General features: G+C 51.1%; 1 protein-coding gene across 1 annotated transcript in view; it reads left to right on the forward strand.

The window, feature by feature from the left end:
• Window positions 1–20,886, forward strand: part of LOC130130544 (cytochrome P450 2J2-like) — a 123,603-nt gene extending 102,717 nt beyond the window's left edge. The window contains exons 12-15 of the mRNA XM_056300250.1: window positions 18,633–18,776; window positions 19,476–19,997; window positions 20,279–20,466; window positions 20,526–20,886. Coding sequence (XP_056156225.1) covers window positions 18,633–18,776; window positions 19,476–19,997; window positions 20,279–20,466; window positions 20,526–20,886 — 1,215 coding nt within the window. The remainder of the gene's footprint in view (window positions 1–18,632; window positions 18,777–19,475; window positions 19,998–20,278; window positions 20,467–20,525) is intronic.
• Window positions 20,887–21,612: the final 726 nt, after the last annotated feature.

The raw sequence follows: 21,612 nt of genomic DNA on the forward strand, positions 1-21,612 counted from the left end.
AGACTAACAGAGGCACCCAACCCCTTACAAAAGGCCCGCCATACCTGGGAGACAAACTGGGGCCCTCGGTCCAAGACGACGTCCAGGGGAAGGCCGTGGAGACGGAACACGTGGCTCGCCAGGAGGTCCGCCGTCTCAGAAGCCGATGGGAGTCTGGGGAGGGCCACCAGGTGCACTCCCTTACTGAAGCGGTCCACCACTGTCAGGATCACAGTGTTACCCTGGGAGGGAGGCAGTCCGGAGACTAAATCCAACGCCACATGGGACCAGGGCCGGCTTGGAGTTGGGAGGGGCTGCAGCAGACCCGCGGGTGCCTGGTGAGAGGCCTTGCTGCGAGCACAGATGGAGCAGGCCCTTACAAAGTCCCTGACGTCGATCCTCATGGTGGGCCACCAGAAACGCCGAGCCAGAAAGGTGAAGGTGCGATCTGCATGTGTATAATGGCGGAACCGTTTTCTCCCTAGACAAATCTCCCGGTCATTTTTGAGAACTCAGTTAATGGTAAATGTTGTATTGTAGTACTATGCATGTTCACGGTCTTTTCATACATATCCCGTTTTAAAATGAAAGCCAAGTTAATGTTTGGTTAGCTCTCTGAAATATTTCATTTAGTATCAATGTATCCTGATGATTCTAAACCCAGCCACTGAGGATGCACAAGCCAGTGCATTCCTAGTGCCGGTCCCAAGCCCGGACAAATGGGGAAGGTTGCGTCAGGAAGGGCATCCGGCGTAAAATATTTGCCAGATCAAATATGCGGATCATAAATAACATTTCCATACCGGATCGGTCGAGGCCCGGGTTACTAACGACCGCCACTGGTACTGCTAACTAGCAGGGTGTCGGTGGAAACTATGCTACTGTTGGGCGAAGGAGAGGGGGAAGGCATGTCCAGAGGCAGCTAGAGAGGAGGAAAGGTAGGCGTGTGGAGGTTAGAGTCGGAACTTTGAATGTTGGCACTATGACTGGTAAAGGGAGAGAGCTGGCTGATATGATGGAAAGAAGAAAGGTAGGCATACTGTGTGTGCAAGAGACCAGGTGGAAGGGGAGTAAAGCCAGGAGTACCGGAGATGGGTTCAAACTCTTCTACCATGGTGCAAATGGGAGGAGAAGTGGGGTAGGGGTAATTCTGAAGGAAGAGTATGTCAAGAGCGTGCTGGAGATGAAGAGAGTGTCAGACAGAGTGATGAGTATGAAGCTGGAAATCGAAGGTGTATTGCTGAATGTTATCAGCGCATATGCCCCTCAAGTTGGGTGTGAGATGAACGAGAAAGAAGAATTCTGGAGTGAGTTTGGACGACGTGGTGGAGAGAGTACCCAAAAAGGAGAAAGTGGTGATTGGAGCGGACTTCAATGGAAATGTTGGTGAAGGGAACAGAGGTGATGAGGAGGGGATGGGAAGGTCAAGGTCAAGGTCAAGGAGAGAAATATGGAAGGACAGATGGTGGTCGATTCTGTGTAAAGGATGGAAATGGCTGTGGTGAATACATGTTTCAAGAAGAGGGAGGAACACAGGTTGACGTACAAGAGTGGAGGAAAGTGCACACAGGTGGACTATATCTTATGTAGAAGACGCGATATAAAATTGATTGGAGACTGCAAGGTTGTGACAGGGGAGAATGTAGCTAGGCAGCACCGGATGGTGGTCTGTAGGATGACTTTGGAGACCAAGAAGAGGAAGCGAGTGAAGACACAGCCGAAGATCAAATGGTGGAAGTTGAAGAAGGAAAACTGTTGTGTGGAGTTCAGGCAGGAGTTAAGACAGGCACTGGGTGGTAGTGAAGAGTTGCCAGATGGCTGGGCAACCACTGCAGAAATAGAGACAGCTAGGAAGGTACTTGGTGAGTCATCAGGACAGAGGAAGCAAGACAAGGAGACTTGGTGGTGGAATGAGGAAGTACAGCAAAGTATACAGAGGAAAAGGTTGGCAAAGAAGAAGTGGGATAGTCAGAGAGATGAAGAAAGTAGACAGGAGTACAAGGAGATGCAGCGTAAAGCAAAGAGAGAGGTGGCAAAGGTGAGTTTTATGACAGGTTAGACACTAAGGAAGGAGAAAAGGACTTGTACCGATTGGCTAGACAGAGGGACCGAACTGCAAAGGATGTGTCGCAAGTTAGAGCGATCAAGGATAGAGATGGAAATGTGCTGACAAGCGAGGAGAGTGTGCTGAGAAGGTGGAAGGAGTACTTTGAGGGGCTGATGAATGAAGAAAATGAGAGAGAGAGAGAAGGTTGGATGATGTAGGGATAGTGAATCAGGAAGTTCAGTGGATTAGCAAGGAGGAAGTGAGGGCAGCTATGAAGAGGATGAAGAGTGGAAAGGCAGTTGGTCCTGATGACATACCTGTGGGGGTATGGAGATGTTTAGGAGAGATGGCAGTGGGGGTTTTAACTAGATTGTTCAACACAATCTTGGAAAGTGAGAGGATGCCTGAGGAGTTGAGAAGAAGCGTACCGATTTTCAAGAACAAAGGCGATGTGCAGAACTGTAACAACTACAGAGGTATAAAGTTGATGAGCCACAGCATGAAGATTTGGGAAAGAATAATAGAAGCTAGGTTAAGAGGAGAGGTGACGATTAGCGAGCAGCAGTATGGTTTCATGCCACGAAAGAGCACCACAGATGCGATGTTTGCTTTGAGAATGTTGATGAGAATTAAAGAGAAGGTCAGAAAGAGTTGCATTGTGTCTTTGTAGATTTAGAGAAAGCATACGACAGGGTGCCGAGAGAGGAGGTGTGGTATTGTATGAGGAAGTCGGGAGTTGCAGAGAAGTATGTAGGAGTGGTGCAGGATTTGTATGAAGGAAGTGTGACAATGGTGAGGTGTGCGGTTGGAATGAAAGATGGGTTCAAGGTGGAGGTGGGATTACATCAAGGATCGGCTCTGAGCTCTTTCTTGTTTGCAATGGTGATGGACAGGTTAACAGACAAGATCAGGCAGGAGTCTCCATGGACAATAATGTTCGCGGATGACATTATGATCTGTAGCAAGAGTAGGGTGCAGGTTGAGGAGAGCCTGGAGAGGTGGATGTATGCACTGGAGAGAAGAGGAATGAAAGTCAGTAGGAGCAAGACGGAATACCTATGCTTGAAAGAGAGGGAAGACAGTGGAATGGTCAGGATGGAAGGAGTAGAGGTGACGAAGGCATATGAGTTTAAATACTTGGGGTCAACTGTCCAAAGTGACGGGGAGTGCAATAGAGAGGTAAAGAAGAGAGTGCAGGCAGGGTGGAGTGGGTGGAGAAGAGTGTCAGGAGTGATTTGCGACAGAAGGGTACCAGCAAGAGTTAAATTTAAGGTTTACAAGATGGTTGTGAGACCAGCTATGTTATATGGTTTGGAGACAGTGGCACTGACGAAAAGACAGGAGGCGGTGCTTGAGGTGGGAGAGTTGAAGATGATAAGATTTTCACTGAGAGTAACGAAGAAGGACTGGATTAGGAACGATTATATTAGACGGACCGCTCAAGTTGGACGGTTTGGCGACAAAGCAAGAGAGGAAAAATTGAGATGGCTTCAACATGTGTGGAGGAGAGATGCTGGGTATATTGGGAGAAGGATACTGAATATGGAGCTGGCAGGAAAGAGGAAAAGAGGAGGTTTATGGATGTGGTGAGGGAAGACATGCAGGTGGCTAGTGTGACAGAGGAAGACGCAGAAGACAGGAAGAAATGGAAACGGATGATCCGCTGTGGCGACCCCTAACGGGAGCAGCCGAAAGTAGTAGTAGTAGTAGTAGAGTATCCAGACGATCCTAGCACACTCTCGCGAGAGATTGCGTCATTGCGATAGTCTATTCAAGCATGTTAGCAAGTCACTACGTCAATACAATGTTGGATTCAGTTTAATCTTATGATGTTTAATAAGTCAAATACTTATCTGACTAAAGCCAATACATTTATTAATACATTTAAAGCCAATGGAATGCATTGGTTATATTAGCTGTATAAAAGGTTCACAGTTTTGAATAAGAGTAAAACTATGCAGCACACTGGTAACTGGTCATATTACATTACATAGAGTTATGCCACATCATATTGTTAATACATTTTTATGATGCATTAGGTAAATGCTGCCACAAATACTATTAGGTCAGGTTGTACTGTAGGAGGTGATCTAATAAGGTGTTATAATGCAGTAATGGTATGTTGTATTACGGTATTTATTAAAGTATACACATATGTGTGGTATAGCAGAGTTAATGTGAGCTCACTGAGTTAAAGGGAAATGGGCTTATGTGTACTCTTGTAGTATTTTCTGAAAATTGTGAATTATTCATATTGTAGCGAAGAAGCTACTCCGTTAGAAGTGTGCCCTCCTGTTTTACCCATCAAGCACTGCGTTCCGACTGTTAGTTATGTTATTAAATGTTTTGCAAGTGTTTTATGTGGTTTTATGTGTTTACCATTTAGTGTGGTATAATTGTAGTTATCGTTCAGTTATGTTGTGTAACTTTGGTACTGAAACCATTATCAACATGGTTGTTCAGGTAGATGACCTCCGTCTATTGTTTCGCATTTCTTTTAAGATCCCGTCTCTGCGTCAGTTGCTGGAGACTGAAAGGTTACCTTTGTCATTACTTCCACGTTAGCCACACTGGTGTCAGAAGTGAGATCGCAGCTAATACCCACAAACCGAAGATAGCAACGTCAAGAAGTAAATTTGAGGAGGAGCTCCGCGAGATTGAGGACTTCGTTGGGCGTCTTGAAACAGAACTTCCCCGGGAGAAGAACACCGACGTCCGGAAGAAGATGCTCCGCGGAGGAAGGGCCGACGTGGCCTGCGCTCCCCGTCCTGCGGGGCCCGGCACGGCCGGCCGGCCGGCTCAGCGGCTCGGGGAGGCGATTGCCGCCGAGAGGTCGCGGCCCACCCTGATTTCATCCCCGACCACATGTCCGCTGGCCGCCGCCGTCTCATCGCCGACCACCGCCGTCTCATCGCCGGCCGCCGCCATTACGTCACCGGTCACCGTCACCACTTCGCTGACCAACGTCGCTACAACACCAGCAACCCCTGCTAATGCGATGCTGACATCACCAAGGATTTTCAAGCTCCCACGGTATGCTGGCATCACGGCCCCGGAGCCATACCTAGCTCAAGTAAAACTGGCAGCAAGGCACAACCATTGAAGCACCCAAGACACTGCTGCTCATGTTGCCCTGGAAGGGAATGCGCTGCAGGTATTGCTCGACCTTACGCCATCAGAACTGTTATGCTCGCGCACCAGAACCCGACCCGTGTGGCGAAACCCAAGGCAGACAGACACTGGATGACTTCAAAATCCAAAAAGGTTTTTTGGGAGAGGGGAATGTATGGTGCCAAAAAAAACGTTCTGTTAGTGGGATGAGTGAATAAACTGTGTGGTGTCCAGTGGTTTGCGTGTATAACTATGTGTGAGTGTTCTTAGCCTATGTGTGGTGCGGTATGTAAATGACAAGGAGGTGTTGAAATAATGTGCGTGCACCTGGCAAGAAAGTCCAGTCCGTGATCCAAGAGGGGTTGTCCGAGGAAGTCCGGGTCCGAGATCCGGGAAGTCGAGTCCGAAAGGAGGGGTCCAGGTAGAGGGACACGGGGGGAGATCGCTGGAGAGGTCCGGGGACAAACGTGAAGGTCGCTGGGGACGAGGGAGACGCGGGGAGTCGCGGAGGGAGAGTCTTGGGAGGAAACAGAGACACGAAGATATGACACTGGGGAATAAACAGAATTGCAAGTGTAGCCGGGTGGTAAATCTGTTAAATATGTTAAATGATTTTCCACTTAAATTTAGTATAGTTTAACTGTTAATATATGTAATTGTTACACTGTCAAGCCATGTAAAATGTCATTTGATGTATTTAAATTGTGAGGCAGATTGTGAGTGTATTTTTATAGTTTTGGTTGTCATTGCATGTTTTGACCAGTAAGTGGCAGTGGCGGACTTTTATTGTAACTCCGTGCAAGTTATCCAAGTGCATCTTGGGTATTCTTTCTTTTTTTTCTTGTGTGGAGCGCCTGAAGGTTGCGGTGTGACAGTGCTCTGACTCCGTAATGGTTTGATTTAGACGCTACTGGAGTTGATGTTCGGTGATTTTGGGCGCGAGCCGTCGACCGCTGTTCGCCATTGCAGGCATGACAAGGTAACTGACAGAGTGAGAAGTTGCGCGATCTTCAGGAAGTTCCACATGTCTTTGTTAAACCCTGTTTAACGTACATAGTCCACTGCCGTATTTTGCACCGTATTTTGTATTTATTATTTCCCTTTTTAAAATCTTTTCTGCTAAACTTGCCACATCTGTGAACATTTATGAGCTGTTTGCTCGAAAGACACAGGAATGTATGCACTCAGTAAAACGATCTGCATTCGAAGGTTCAAACAATAAAATTAAAGCTACAAGAACCCCGGAAGTAATTGTGTCCTGTGTGGTATCTAATTCCACGGGCTACATAATTTTGGTACCAGGAGTGGGGTGTAGCTAAAACATTTTTTTTTAAATTGGCAACAGAGTGGCTTATTTTTACTTAAAAAAAAAATACGGCAGTGGTGAAGATTGCTGGTGACGTCCGTTGGTGTTGAGTCTGAAGCCATCCTGCTGTGGAGGTGGTGACCAGCGAGAGACGACGTGAGGGCATCTAAGAGGTTCTGGTGCTTCCTGTTTCACACGACTCAGCCGTACCAGCGTAGAGGACTCCAGCGCTAACTTCAGCTACAAAGACCAAGATCCAGCAAGGCTCCAAGTTAAAGACTGTCCTTGTAGTATCCTTGAACCAGGTTTTGAACTAAATATCCTCATTTATACTGGACTGAGTAAAGATTAATATATCATTATGTCTAGTGATTCTGGTGATGAAGGGAGTTCACGTAATGATAATGGCCACACCTCAGGTGGCATAATGGGTATAGGTGAAGGTGCTACAAAAGAAATGCAGACCACCATGCAAGAGCTTGCCAGACTGCGAGATGAGCTCACCAGGTTAAATGGTGAAGCAAGGGCTCAGAGAGCAAGTGATAACAGTGCACCCACACGTTCATACATCTACGTTCCAAGAGAACGCCAGATCCAAGCATTTAGTGGGGAGTGTGGTACAGACAGGAGATCTGTCGAAGAGTTTATTGAAGAGGTTGAAAGGGTTTTAAGATACAGAGAGCAAACAACAGGAGAACAATGTGACTATATACTATCTCTATTGCGTGGCCCTGCATTGGAAGAGGTGCGACTATGCATGAGGGGTCAGTCAGTGGGGCCCAGTGATTTATACTCTTACCTGAGCAATGCATTTGGGGAAAAGCGCAGTTCCACACAGCTTTTGCAGACCTTTTACAACCGTAACCAAACTGATGGAGAAGACCTCCGTGACTACTCCCATGCACTATCCCAGATTTTGAGCTCTGTAGTGAAACAGTCCACAGATGTAATACCTAATGAGAAAACTGTGCTCAGAGACCGGTTTATTGAGGGTTTAAGAGAAGCAGCACTCAGGCGTGAACTCAGGAAAATGGTTAGGGACAAACCAGAGAGCAGTCTTCTAGATGTGAGGAACGAGGCCCTCCTGTGGGAGATGGAGGACAGCAGGTCTCATCGTCCCAGGGTCATAAAGAGCAACCAAGTTACATCAGAGGTTCCGGAAACCCAGTGCTCTATTATTAAAACAAACAATGACCAAGGTATTGCATTAAATGATGTTCGGAGAGCAGTAGCCCATCAAGAAAAACAGCTAGCAGAGTTAGGCAAAACACTCGCTGATCTAGCCTTTGCTGTAGGTGAACTGAGTAAGCGCAGCACTCAACAGACATTCCTAGAGCCCAAGCCACGACCTAGACCCCAGCCAAAGTTCACACCAGATGGTCAGCCTATCTGTTTCAAGTGTAGAGGCATAGGTCACATTGCAAGAAAATGCTCACAGGCCAGAGGGGGTCAAGGGGACGCAACACCTAGTTCTTATGTAGTGCAGGAAAACTCGCACCCTCAGTTGTCATGAGCCACACAACTCGAGGGGAGGAAGCTGGCTCACCAAAAGAGACTCCAGACAGAAGCAGGATCTTAGAGCGTGCAGTCGGAGAATGTAAAACTGTTGAGGTGAAACTACGAGGTGTTACAGTGTCCTGCTTACTTGACACTGGTAGCCAGGTCAGTACAATTTCTGAGAGTTTTTTCAGGGAACACCTGTCAGTGAAAGGCGAAGACATTCACCCGGCATTTGAGTGGTTAAAGATCACTGCAGCTAATGGATTAGACATACCCTATATGGGCTATGTGGAGCTTGATGTAGAAGCCATGGGTCTGACTATCCCAGAGCGAGGTTTTCTGATAGTTAAAGATTCTGAACACTCTTCCTCTGTTCCAGGTCTAATAGGGATGAACATTGTCAAAAAATGCAGAGAGCTAGTACACACTGAGTTTGACACCACACTGCAAGAGAGGTTTGACTCAAACTGGAGAGAGGCTTTTAATCATCTTCATGCAGTACATGCAACAGACAGACTCTCTTTCGCTAGGGTAGCTGGTAAGGATGTAGTCCATATACCTGCTTCATCTGCTGCTACAGTTATGGCTAGGGGACTCAGGACTGTGAGTGAGGATGGTTCTTTTTTGGTGCTGGAGTCTGTGGGTGTCCCCGTTCCTGGAGGTTTGGTTGTTGTGCCTACTTTGGTTTCATCAGGCAATCACATTTTTCCAGTCCGAGTCATGAACATGTCTGATGAAGATATCTGGCTAGGGCCACGGACTAGGCTAGGGGTTTTGACTCAGGTAGACTGTGTGAAAAGGGATGAGCTTTGTGAGGTACAGTTCCAGAGAATCTCAGCAGACACTGAACAAGTGAGTATCAGTGAACACCCCGAAACACCGACAGATGTGCAGGAAATTCTCGGCAAGCTCAATTTTTGTGGTAGCCCAGAACAGCAAGCACAGCTGACTTTGTTACTGGAGAAGTACTCTTTTGTGTTTGCAACAGAAGATGAAGATCTAGGCCACACTGACAAAGTACAACATGAGATCCATCTGACAGATGACATACCTGTAACACAGCCATACAGACGAATCCCACCCACACAGTACAGTGAAGTCAGGGAACATATTGGCAAGCTGCTTAAAAAAGGGGTCATTCAAGAAAGCTCTAGTGCTTATGCTTCGCCCATAGTACTAGTGAGAAAGGCAGATGGTAGTCTGAGGCTATGTGTCGATTACAGGAAACTCAACTCAAAGACAAGACGTGATGCATTCCCGCTCCCGAGAATTGATGAGAGTTTTGATGCGCTGAGAGGGGCAAAGTTCTTTTCGACCATAGATCTGGCGAGCGGATACCACCAGGTAGCTATGCATAAGAGAGATCGGACTAAGACTGCATTTACTACACCGTTTGGTCTGTATGAGTACGTGAGAATGCCTTTTGGTGTTTGTAACGGTCCAGCTACATTTCAGAGACTTATGTAAGTTACTATGAATGATCTCATTTTTCAGATACTCCTGGTCTACCTAGATGACATCTTGGTTTTTTCAGAGACATTTGAGCAGCATTTGGAGAGACTTGAGACTGTGTTTAAGAGACTGGCAGAGACGGGCCTTAAGGTGAAGTTGCAGAAGTGTGCTTTTCTACAACAGTCAGTAAAGTTTTTGGGTCATCAGGTGTCAGCAGAAGGTATAGGAACTGACCCCTCCAAGGTCTCTGCTGTTAAGAACTGGAAGGTCCCAACCACTGCCAAAGAGCTGCAGTCGTTCTTGGGTTTCTGTAGTTACTACAGGAGATTCATTCGAGGCTTCTCACAGATTGCCGGGCCACTGCATGACCTAGTCAACAAATGTTCAGGTGTGAAAAAAACAGGGAAAGTAGGTCACCAGTTTTGTAATATGTGGACACCAGAGTGTGACTCTTCCTTTGAGCAGTTAAAGGAAAAACTTACCTCTGCTCCCATTTTGGGTTTTGCCGATTTCACACAACCATTTGTAGTTGAGACAGATGCTAGTCAGCATGGATTAGGCGCTGTATTGTGTCAGCAGCAAGGTGACACCAGACGTGTCCTAGCATATGCTAGCCGCAGACTACGCCAGGCTGAGAAGAATGACCGAAATTATAGTAGCATGAAGTTGGAGTTGCTTGCCTTAAAATGGGCAGTTGCTGAAAAATTCAGGGGTTACTTGCTTGGTTCAAAGTTTGTTGTCCTGACTGATAACAATCCCCTCTGCCACCTCAAGACAGCCAAGTTAGGTGCTATAGAGCAGAGGTGGGTAGCGCAACTGTCTGTTTTTGATTTCGAGGTTAAGTACCGTCCTGGTTGCAGTAATGCCGCCGCAGATGCTCTCTCTAGGCAGGAGTTTGCAGGGGAGCCTGAAACAGACCCTGACTCGGATTTTGACGACTGTATCACTGTGTGTAACCTGATTGAGCGAGGAACAGTTCTGGATCCTGGTCTTGTCTCTAGAGGTCTGGAGTGTTACAAAGTGAGACAGATCCGTGCTGGGGAGTCGAGGTCTGGTGAGACAGGTACTAAACAGGGCAACACCCCCACACTGCCAGGTTATACCAGAGAGGAGCTGGTAGGTTTTCAGGCCGGTGACCCCACCCTAAAAGAGTTTAGGGCATTTTGGGATCGGGGGAGGAGGCCATGTCCCAGAGAGAGAGCAGCCCTGTCTAGTCAAGTGAAAAGATTGTTGAAACAATGGAGATGCATACAACAACGAGAAGGGTTGTTGTACAGGGTTATCACAGACCCACGTCATGGAGAAGTGTGGCAGTTACTCGTGCCTAGTTGTTTGAGGGACCAAGTTCTAGAAAATGTACATAACAACATGGGACATCAGGGCATAGAGCGCACTGTAAACTTGCTAAGAGGGAGGTGTTTTTGGGTAGGGCTATGCGAGGATGTGGAAAGCTGGGTTAAAAACTGCGAGCGGTGCATTTTGACCAAGATGCCTCAGCCAAAAATCCATGCTCCAGTTCAGGCATTCCTGGCCTCCCGACCTCTAGAAGTGGTGGCTGTTGATTTTACAGTGTTGGAGGCAGCTTCAGATGGCCGTGAAAATGTCCTTGTTGTGACCGATGTGTTTACAAAGTTCACACAAGCGTATGCTACCAAAGACCAGAAGGCTGACACTACAGCTAAAGTTTTGCTCAGGGAGTGGTTCATGAAATATGGGGTCCCAGAGAGACTGCACTCAGACCAAGGTCGAAATTTCGAGAGTGAAATTATAGCAGAGCTGTGCAAACTCTATGGGGTTAAAAAGACACGGACAACTCCCTACAGGCCACAGGGAAACGGTCAGTGTGAAAGATACAATTGCACACTCCATGACTTGTTAAGGACACTCCCACCAGAGAAAAAAAAGCGTTGGCCAGAGCATCTGTCTGAAGTAGTATATGCCTATAATGTCACTCCTCATTCCACCACAGGGTACTCGCCTTATTATTTGCTTTTCGGGGTACAGCCACATCTCCCAGTAGATGCTTTATTAGGGCGTGAGTGTGTGTCAGACAGGAAACAGGATTGGTTGTCTGTTCATCAGGAGAGACTCCGACAGGCACATGAGAGAGCCAGAGAGTACTCAGAGCAGAAGGCAGCTGAGAGGATCTCACTGCAAAATGAGAAGGTGTATTGTCCTCCTGTGGACATTGGTCAGTTGGTTTTCCTACGTCACAGACCCCCAGGTAGACATAAGATTCAGGACACATGGACCTCAACAGTCTACAAGGTAGTTGACATCCAGGGTACCACACACACTGTTGAACCTTTTGAGGGAGGTCCCATTAAAAGAGTTCATAGGTCAGAGTTGCGACCTTGTGCGAAACCAGTTCCCAAACCAAGAACTAGAACTAGGTTACGGACCACTACACAGCCTGTAGCTGAGGATGAGCCTGAGTCACCTGAGGCTGATTTTGTTATTGTTGAGGAAGTCATCCCTCGCCGGCTTGTGCAAGTACCTAACCTGCCTCTTGCAGCAGAAAGTGTTAGTTTACCTGAGACAGCACCCACAGATGAGAGTGACGGTGAAGGACCTGAGGAAGGTTATTCAGATATGAGAAATTGTGGCACAGAAACAGAATGTGTTAATGATGTGCATCCAAACGTTAGCGACAGTGACTTGCCCATTATTGAAAACAGGGACAGGCCCGCACTAACAGAGGATGCTGGTGGAGCAGGACGTAGAACCTATGCACCTAAACCTGCCATTAGGAAAAGCAAGCGGGAAATGGCTGGATCTCATTCAAACCCATTTCATCTGCCAAAGTCAGCCTGTAATGCAGTCTCAGTCAGCACAGACATGGTCTCTAAGGTTTTGACAAGCCTGGGTGCTGCTCTCTTTGAAAAGGCCTTGCAGGGAGTATTTGAGTCAGTTCATGTTTCGTAGTCACCGAGGACGTTGACTATATTTGCAGGGGAGTATGTAGCCGGGTGGTAAATCTGTTAAATATGTTAAATGATTTTCCACTTAAATTTAGTATAGTTTAACTGTTAATATATGTAATTGTTACACTGTCAAGCCATGTAAAATGTCATTTGATGTATTTAAATTGTGAGGCAGATTGTGAGTGTATTTTTATAGTTTTGGTTGTCATTGCATGTTTTGACCAGTAAGTGGCAGTGGCGGACTTTTATTGTAACTCCATGCAAGTTATCCAAGTGCATCTTGGGTATTCTTTCTTTTTTTTCTTGTGTGGAGCGCCTGAAGATTGCGGTGTGACAGTGCTCTGACTCCGTAATGGTTTGATTTAGACGCTACTGGAGTTGATGTTCGGTGATTTTGGGCGCGAGCCGTCGACCGCTGTTCGCCATTGCAGGCATGACAAGGTAACTGACAGAGTGAGAAGTTGCGCGATCTTCAGGAAGTTCCACATGTCTTTGTTAAACCCTGTTTAACGTACATAGTCCACTGCCGTATTTTGCACCGTATTTTGTATTTATTATTTCCCTTTTTTTAAAATCTTTTCTGTTAAACTTGCCACATCTGTGAACATTTATGATCTGTTTGCTCGAAAGACACAGGAATGTATGCACTCAGTAAAACGATCTGCATTCGAAGGTTCAAACAATAAAATTAAAGCTACAAGAACCCCGGAAGTAATTGTGTCCTGTGTGGTATCTAATTCCACGGGCTACACAAGGAACGCTGGAGGGCTTGTCAGAGCTTTACCGCAGGGTTCAGTACGTCGAAGCACGGAGTGGTGTTCTGGGAGACTTCTTGTAGAGGGCTGCCTGATTGCCACAGGTGTGCCTGATGGATGATGGCAAACACCTGGTGCAGTGCAGCGCTCGTCTCCTCAGGGCGCGAGCCGAGCGCTCGGATGTTTCCGGCACGTCTGACCTGGGGGAGTGGCTTGAACGTGCCGGGGAGGCAGCTCGGGGCGGTGTAACCACAACAGGATCCCCCCCCCCCCTACGGGAGACACCGGGCGACCGTACGATGGCGTTGGGGTGGGCCCGATAGAACTCCTCCAGGAGTGCGGGGTCGGCCAGGTAGGATCGGGGAACCCAGCTGCGGTCCTCGGGCCCATAGCCAACCCAGTCCACCAGGTATTGGTACCCACGCCCCCGGCGGCGTACGGCGAGCAACCAGTCAACATCCCAGAACATGTCACCACCGTCGAGGACCCTGGGGGATGGAGGAGCTTGGACAGGGGGAGACAGGGGGCTGGAGGCTACCGGTTTGAGGCGCGAGACATGGAAGACCGGATGGATCTTGAGTGAGGTAGGGAGATGGAGACGCACCGCCGAAGGGTTGACGATGCGGTCGGTGGTGTAGGGACCGACGTAGCAGGGAGCCAGCTTCCGGTTGAGGGTAGGGAGGGGCAGGTCCCGGGCCAGGAGCCATACCCTCTGGCCGGGTCGATAGGCTGGGGCCGGCACTCTCCGCCGGTTGGCGCTGCGCCGGGCCCGCTCTGTAGCTCGCAACAGAGCGGCCCGGGCGGTCTTCCAAATGCGCCGACATCGGCGGAGATGGGCCCTCGTGGACGGGACCGCCACCTCCAACTCCTGACGGGGGAACAGAGGGGGTTGATAGCCAAGGGAACACTCGAAGGGGGACAAACCGGTAGCCGAACTCTCCATGGAGTTGAGCGAGTACTCCACCCAGGGCAGGTACTTGCTCCAGGAGGCAGGGTTGCTGGTGGTAACCCAACACAAAGCCGCCTCCAGGGCTTGATTGGCCCGCTCTGCCTGCCCATTGGTCTGGGGGTGATACCCGGAGGAGAGGCTGACCGTGGCCCCAATCCCCTTACAGAAGGCCTGCCAAACCTTAGAAGTGAACTGGGGACCACGGTCAGAGACAACGTCCAGGGGAATCCCATGGGGTCGGACGACGTGGGAGATGAGAAGGTCCGCCGTCTCGGCTGCAGAGGGGAGTTTGGTGAGGGCAACAAAGTGGACAGCCTTGGAAAACCTGTCGACAATGGTCAGAATGGTGTCATTGCCTTGGGACACGGGGAGGCCAGTTACAAAGTCCAAGGCAATGTGGGACCAAGGTCGGCCGGGGGCAGGAAGGGGGCGCAGGAGACCTGCTGGAGGGCGATGGAGAGCCTTGCTGCGGGCGCAGATAGTGCAGGAAGCCACGAACTCCCTGGTGTCTGCCTCCATGGTGGGCCACCAGAAACCCCTGCGGATGAAGGCCGCCGTTCGGTGGACACCGGGATGGCAGGCAAAACGGCTGGAGTGGCCCCACTCCAGCACCTGGGGCCGGACAGAGGGAGGCACAAATAGCCGGTTCCGGGGTCCATTGCCTGGGTCGGGCTGGGCGCGCTGGGCCCTTCTCACCACCGATTCGATGGCCCAGGTGACGACACCCACCACCCGGGCCGGGGGAAGGATGGTGTCTGGGGCGTCAGGGGACCCCTCGGGAAACAGACGGGAGAGGGCGTCTGCCCTGACGTTCTTGGTGCCCGGCCGGTAGGTGAGGGTGAAGTCGAACCGGCTGAAGAAGAGAGCCCAGCACGCCTGCCTGGGGTTGAGCCTCTTAGCCATCCGCACGTAGGTCAGGTTCTTGTGATCGGACCATACGATGAACGGCTGCCTTGCTCCCTCCAGCCAGTGTCTCCACTCCTCTAGGGCGGCGTGGACAGCCAGCAACTCCCTGTTGCCGATGTCATAGTTCTTCTCCGCAGGACTGAAACACCGGGAGAAGGCGCACGGGTGGATCTTCTGGTCCTCCTCCGACCGCTGGGAGAGGACGGCTCCGATGCCCGTGTCCGATGCGTCCACCTCCACGATGAACAGCCAGGACGGGTCCGGGTGGGCGAGCACCGGAGCCGTTGTGAACAGCCTCTTCAGGGCCGAGAAGGCGGCCTCTGCCTCCGAGGTCCAGGAGAAGGGGCGGAGGGTGGAGGTGAGTACAGTGAGGGGGGCGGCCACACGGCTGAACCCCCTGATGAAGCGCCGGTAGAAGTTTGCAAACCCCAGGAAGCGCTGGAGTTGCGTCCTGTTGGTGGGCCGTGCCCACTCCTCCACCGCTCGGGTCTTCCTGGGGTCGGTGCGGACGAGCCCCTTCTCCACGATGTGGCCAAGAACTCCACGGAGGCGGAGTGGAACACGCACTTCTCGGACTTCACGAAGAGCCTGTTCTCCAGCAGCCATTGGAGGACTAGGCGGACATGCTGGTGGTGTTCCTCCTCAGTCCTGGCAAACACGAGGATGTCATCCAGGTATATCACCGCGAACGTGTTCAGCATGTCCCGGAGCACGTCATTGACCAACGCCTGGAAGACGGCCGGGGCGTTGGTGAGGCCGAAGGGTACTCGAAATGCCCTAGGTGGGTGTTGAAGGCCGTCTTCCATTCATCCCCTTCCCGGATGCCCACCAGGTGGTACGCGCTGCGCAGGTCTAGCTTAGTGAACACCGTGGCGTGAGTGAGTGGCTCGAACGTGGATCTCATAAGGGGGAGTGGATATTCATTTTTAACCGTGATGTCATTTAGCAGTCGATAATCTATGCAAGGCCTCAGGCTGCCCTCCTTCTTTGCCGCAAAAAAGAAGCCCGCTGCCACCGGGGAAGACGAGGGCCTGATGATGATTCCTGAGGCCAGGGACTCTGTGATATAATTGCGCATAGACTCCTTCTCCGGGACGGAGAGGTTATACAACCAACCGGTGGGAAGGGCGGCCCCGGGAAGGAGATCTATGGCACAATCATAGGGACAGTGAGGGGGGAGGGAAAGTGCACTGTCCTTACTAAATACAGGGGCTATATCGTGATAAATGGGAGAAACACCAGTGAGATCTGTGGGAGGAGGCACGGGTCTGAGGCCGCTGGACGGGGAGTGGGCGGAGCGAAGGCAGTTGGCATGACACGCAACGCTCCAACCCAAAATCCGCCCAGTAGACCAAGAGATGTGGGGATCGTGCCGTTCCAACCACGGTCTTCCTAACACCAGGGGCGCTGTGGGGGCATGCAAAACCAAAAAACGCATAGTTTCCACGTGATTACCCGAGAGAGTGAGGGTGAGGGAAGCAGTGCTGTGTGTGATCTTACCAAGTGAACGACCATCTAGGGCTTGGGCTGTGAGGGGTGTGTCTAGGGGGACGAGTGGAACGCCAACATGCCGGGCCAGCGAGATCCATCAAACACTCGTCCGCCCCCGAATCCAGGAGTGCACCAATAGAGATTGAGTCGTTACCCCAGGTGAGAGTGACCGGGAACAGCTGGTTGTGCTCCTTCTTGGGTTGGAGCTGAGGAAGGGTCGTCAGGCTCACTAGGACACCCCTCGCTAGTGAACCGGGTCTTTTTGGGCGAGTCGGGCAGGCCTTGATGTAGTGGCCCGACCTCCCGCAGTAGAGACAGAGGTGGTCACGCATCCTCTGCTCCCTAACCTCCAGCGGGAGCCGTGACCGACCCAACTGCATGGGCTCCTCCTCAGGCCTGGATCCAGAAGCCACCCAGGGTTGCGAGGGGGAGTGTGAGGGTGGAGAGAGCCCGCGGGACGCTGACCCAGGGAAGGCACTGGTAGAACGGACGGGGGTTGGTCTATGGGAGGGGCCAGTGCGCGGGGCGCGTTCCTGGCGCCGCTCCCGCAGCCGTTCGTCCATCAGGAGGGCGAGGGTGACGAGCTCGTTGAAGGAGGCAGGGCGGTCCCGAACGATGAGGTCTTTGATGGGCTCGCTCAGCCCCCTCCTGACGCGCTCTTGAGCGCAGTGTCATCCCACCCACTGTCTGCCGCGAGTATCCTCACCTCCAAGGAATAATCTGCCACCGACCTGGCACCCTGCTGGATGGAATGGAGGCGGCTGGCAGCGTCCTGCCTGTCAGCTGGGTAGTCGAACACCAGCCGGAACTCGCGGCAGAAGGCACCATAGTCTGAGGCGAGTCGCTTGGTATGGCCAACCGCCGCTATGGCCCAGCTGAGGGCTTTGCCGGTGAGGAGGGACATAACAAGGGCTACCTTGGTCTCTCCTGTCCTATACCTGGCTGGCTGGTGTTTGAACAGGAGCTCACACTGACCAAGGAAACCCCTGGACAGCTCGAACTCCCCACCGAAGGCCTTGGGGCAGGGAAGGTTAGGCTCGAACCGGGGGTCCAGTGGGGGTTTACTCGGAGGAAGAGGAACGTCAGGAACAGGAACGGGGAATCCGGAGGCCGAGCTGGGGACAGGGATCGGGGCCAGAGCAGGGTGGTCGCTCATCCTGGAGACCGCTGTTGTGAGTGCAGCGATCTGCGCGGAGAGGGCGTCTAACGCGCTCGTCGCGGCCTGGGAGCCGGACTGAAGATCGCTGATCTCTCCAGTGACATTGGTGAGGGCAGTAGTAAGCTCTGAGTGGAGAGAGGCAACTTGGCAGCTGTGACTTCTTACTACTGCCTCTAGGGGGACGGGGCTCTGGGACTTAGGGGTCGGGGGTGTCACAGGGACCGTCTGCCCCTTGGGTTTGCCTGGATCCATAATGGCTCCGACGTTCTGTTATGCTCGCGCACCAGAACCCGACCCGTGTGGCAAAACCCAAGGCAGACAGACACAGGATGACTTCAAAATCCAAAAAGGCGGTTTTATTGGGAGAGGGGAATGTATGGTGCCAAAAAAACGTTCTGTTAGTGGGATGTGTGAATAAACTATGTGTGATGTCCAGTGGTTTGCGTGTATAACTATGTGTGAGTGTTCTTAGCCTATGTGTGGTGCGGTATGTAAATGACAAGGAGGTGTTGAAATAATGTGCGTGCAAGGAAGTCCAGTCCGTGATCCAAGATGGGTTGTCCGAGGAAGTCCGGGTCCGAGATCCGGGAAGTCGAGTCCGAAAGGAGGGGTCCAGGTAGAGGGACACGGTGGGAGATCGCTGGAGAGATCCGGGGGAAAACATGAAGGTCGCTGGGGACGAGGGAGACGCGGAGAGCCGTGGAAGTCGCGGAGGGAGAGTCTTGGGAGGAAACAGAGAGACATGCAGATAAGACACTGGGGAATAAACAGAATTGCAAGGAACGCTGGAGGGCTTGTCAGAGCTTTACCGCAGGGTTCATTACGTCGAAGCACGGAGTGGTGTTCTGGGAGACTTCTTGTAGAGGGCTGCCTGATTGCCGCAGGTGTGCCTGATGGATGATGGCAAACACCTGGTGCAGTGCAGCGCTCATCTCCTCAGGGCGCGAGCCGAGCGCTTGGATGTTTCCGGCACGTCCGAGCTGGGGGAGTGGCTTGAACGTGCCGGGGAGGCAGCTCGGTGTTGGTTTTAACGTAATCCAAGAACTCATTAAGAGCAATGAGAGCAGACCTAAACTCATGTTCATTCTCGCCAACCTCTTCGCTGGGGCCATGGAAATCGACAGTGTTAGTGCAGAGGCTATCATCAGTCTCAACCAGGCCAAGAAGAGTCAAGAGGAACGACATGCCATGGTGAAGGTAGGCTTGAAGGAGATCACTATTCGTCCTGGCCAAGTAGCTCATGTCAAGTGCCTGGTGCCCGCGGATATTAGCTCTTCTGATTCTCTTGCACTGTTTGAGCCCGAACTCGACAATGTACTGCTGGAACCACTGAGCATGTCACGGTTCCTAGTGTTTTCTCCGTTTTCCTCCTGTCTGTGCGGCTGGTCCTTCCCCCTTCTGTCTGTCTGGAGGTTGGCTGGGCTGGAGCTAATCACCTGCACACCTGTCTTCCATCAAGACTCATCAGCCACCTACTCTCCTGGTCTATAAAGCCTGGTTCATTCTCCCACTCGTCGCCAGATCGTCTGCTTACCTATGTCGTATAGTTGCATTGGCCCCTTGTTTGCGTTTATCTCTGTGCCTGCCGTGTGCTCTTTATCCTCCCTTCCTGTGTTGTGATCATCAGCTCCAGCTTCCAGTCCTGCTCTGTCTCCAGCCGTCCTGACCCTAGACCCAGCTCTGCCCTGCTCGACCAGCCTCCCATCCCCCTGCCTTGTCCTACCTGGTGTCTCTCCCACTCCCAGCCTCCATCTTGGATTTCCACATGCCCGTGAGACCATTCAGACCGGCAAGACCAGCGTCCTCTATTAAACCTTTTTCTTCTCACTATCTGGGAGTTACTTGTCTGTGTCTGTATCAGTGGGTGTCCAGAGAACACATTGGTTATTATCACAGAGCATTGGAGAGGGACTAGTAGAGATTCACCAGACAGACAGACCCTTTGTCAGAGTACCTGTATCAAATCACTCCAAACACAGTGTGAACCTGCCCAGCGTAACTGTTTTAGGCAGTATTGAACTCATTGGCAAAGTGATAGTAACAAGCAGTCCCAGCAGTGAGAACAATACTACCCAAGCGAACACTGCTGACTCTTCACAAACCACTGACCACCAAGGAGACCAACCTAAAGCTGCTTTGTGGCACCCGCCGGTGGACATTAGCCACTTGACTGAAGAACAGCAGAACGAGGTCAAACTGATGCTGTACGAAGAGTCCAGAGCTTTTGCTCACAATGAGGGGGACATTGGGTCCATCCCGAGTCTCCAAATGACCATCAACCTCACGGATAACGTCCCAGTTCAGCGCTTATGTGCCTCGGTGCCGAAGCCACTCTACCAGGGGGTCAAAGAGTATAGCCAAGACCTGCTTGTTAGAGGATGGATAGTGAAGTCCAAGTCGCCATTCACCACACCTGTGGTTTGTGTCAGAAAACGGGGTGGACCTTAAGACTGTGCATAGATTACAGACTGTTAAATCAAAAGACCGTGCCAGACCGCCACCCACTGCCTCGCATCCAAGACCTCATAGACACTCTAGGAGGCCAGAGCTGGTTCAGCATTCTAGACCAAAGGAAGGCCTATCACCAGGATTATATGGCTGAAGGGTCCCGACATATGACAGCTTTCATCGCCCCTTGGGGGCTGTATGAATGGCTGAGGATCCCATTCGGTCTCTCCAATGCTCCTGCTGCTTTTCAGCGCAGCATGGAGCAGATGCTCGACTCCCTGCGTGATAACTGCTGCATCCCTTATCTGGACGACATCCTATGCTATGCCAAATCCTTTGCTGACCATGTTAAGGGAGTACGCAAAGTCATGAAGGCGCTACAACGCCATGGTGTCAAGCTGCGACCCACAAAATGTGAGTTCTTAAAACAGGAGGTCAGGTGCGTGGGGAGGCTAGTCTCAGCTAATGGCGTGAGGATTGACTCAAAAGACATTGAAGCTGTCCTGTCACTGAGGGAAAAGAGGCCAGCACCGTCGGGGAAGTCCGCAAGCTGGTTGAGTTCCTAAACTATTATAGAGCATATATTCAGGACTTCTCCCGCATAGCAAAACCCATCTATGAGCTGCTGCAGATGAAGGGGAGGCCCGAGGCGATGGTGATAAGGTCTAAGAAGGGGAAAGGAGCTCAGCTGCCCTCTAAGGCCCCTCACCAGTGGGACAATCGACACCAGAGAATTCTTGAGCAGCATATCAACATCCTTTCACATCCACCAGTGCTGGCTTACCCAGATTGTGAGCTACCCTTCGTGGTTCACATGGATGCATCTGAGCAGGGGCTGGGCATGGTGCTCTATCAATGACAGGAGGGAAAACTGCGAGTCGTCACTTATGGTTCAAGAACGCTGTCCACTGCTGAGAAGAATTACAACCTTCACTTGGGGAAGTTGGAATTCCTTGCCCTGAAGTGGTCAGTATGCAAAAAATTCAGGGATTATCTGTTCTATGCACCTCACTTCACTGTGTATACGGACAATAACCCCCTGACATACATAATGAGCACTGCAAAGTTGAATGCGGTAAGCCACCGATGGGTTGGGGAACTCGCCGACTTTCGATTCGACGTCAAATATAGGCCGGGAAAGAGCAACGTGGACGCTGACGCGGCGTCAGCGTCCACGTTGCTCAGTGACGCCCTCTCTCGCCTCCCTCTCGACATGGACAGCTACGTCGCTGAGTGCACTGAGGAGCTTACCAGAGACACCGTACAAGCCGCATGGGGTGGGCGTGAGGCTGCTGAGAAACAAGATGTCGCCTACATTGCTGTCCTTAATCTGGCGCAAAGCCCAGAGCCACCCGTAACTACATCACTACCCACCATTGACCACCACGAACTAGTCAGAGCTCAGAAGGACGACAATGCCATCAGTGCGTTGGTCAAGCTGAAAGAGTCCAAGCCTGTGTTGACTAACGAGGACAGGTGAGGAGCGAATGGTGCTGTGAAATGACTTATGTGTGAGTGGGGTAAACTGTACGTCGAGGATGGATTGCTGTACAGGAAATCTGGCCAGTGACAACAACTGGTCCTG

This window comes from Lampris incognitus, chromosome 2, assembly GCF_029633865.1.
Source record: "Lampris incognitus isolate fLamInc1 chromosome 2, fLamInc1.hap2, whole genome shotgun sequence".
Lineage (NCBI taxonomy): Eukaryota > Metazoa > Chordata > Actinopteri > Lampriformes > Lampridae > Lampris > Lampris incognitus.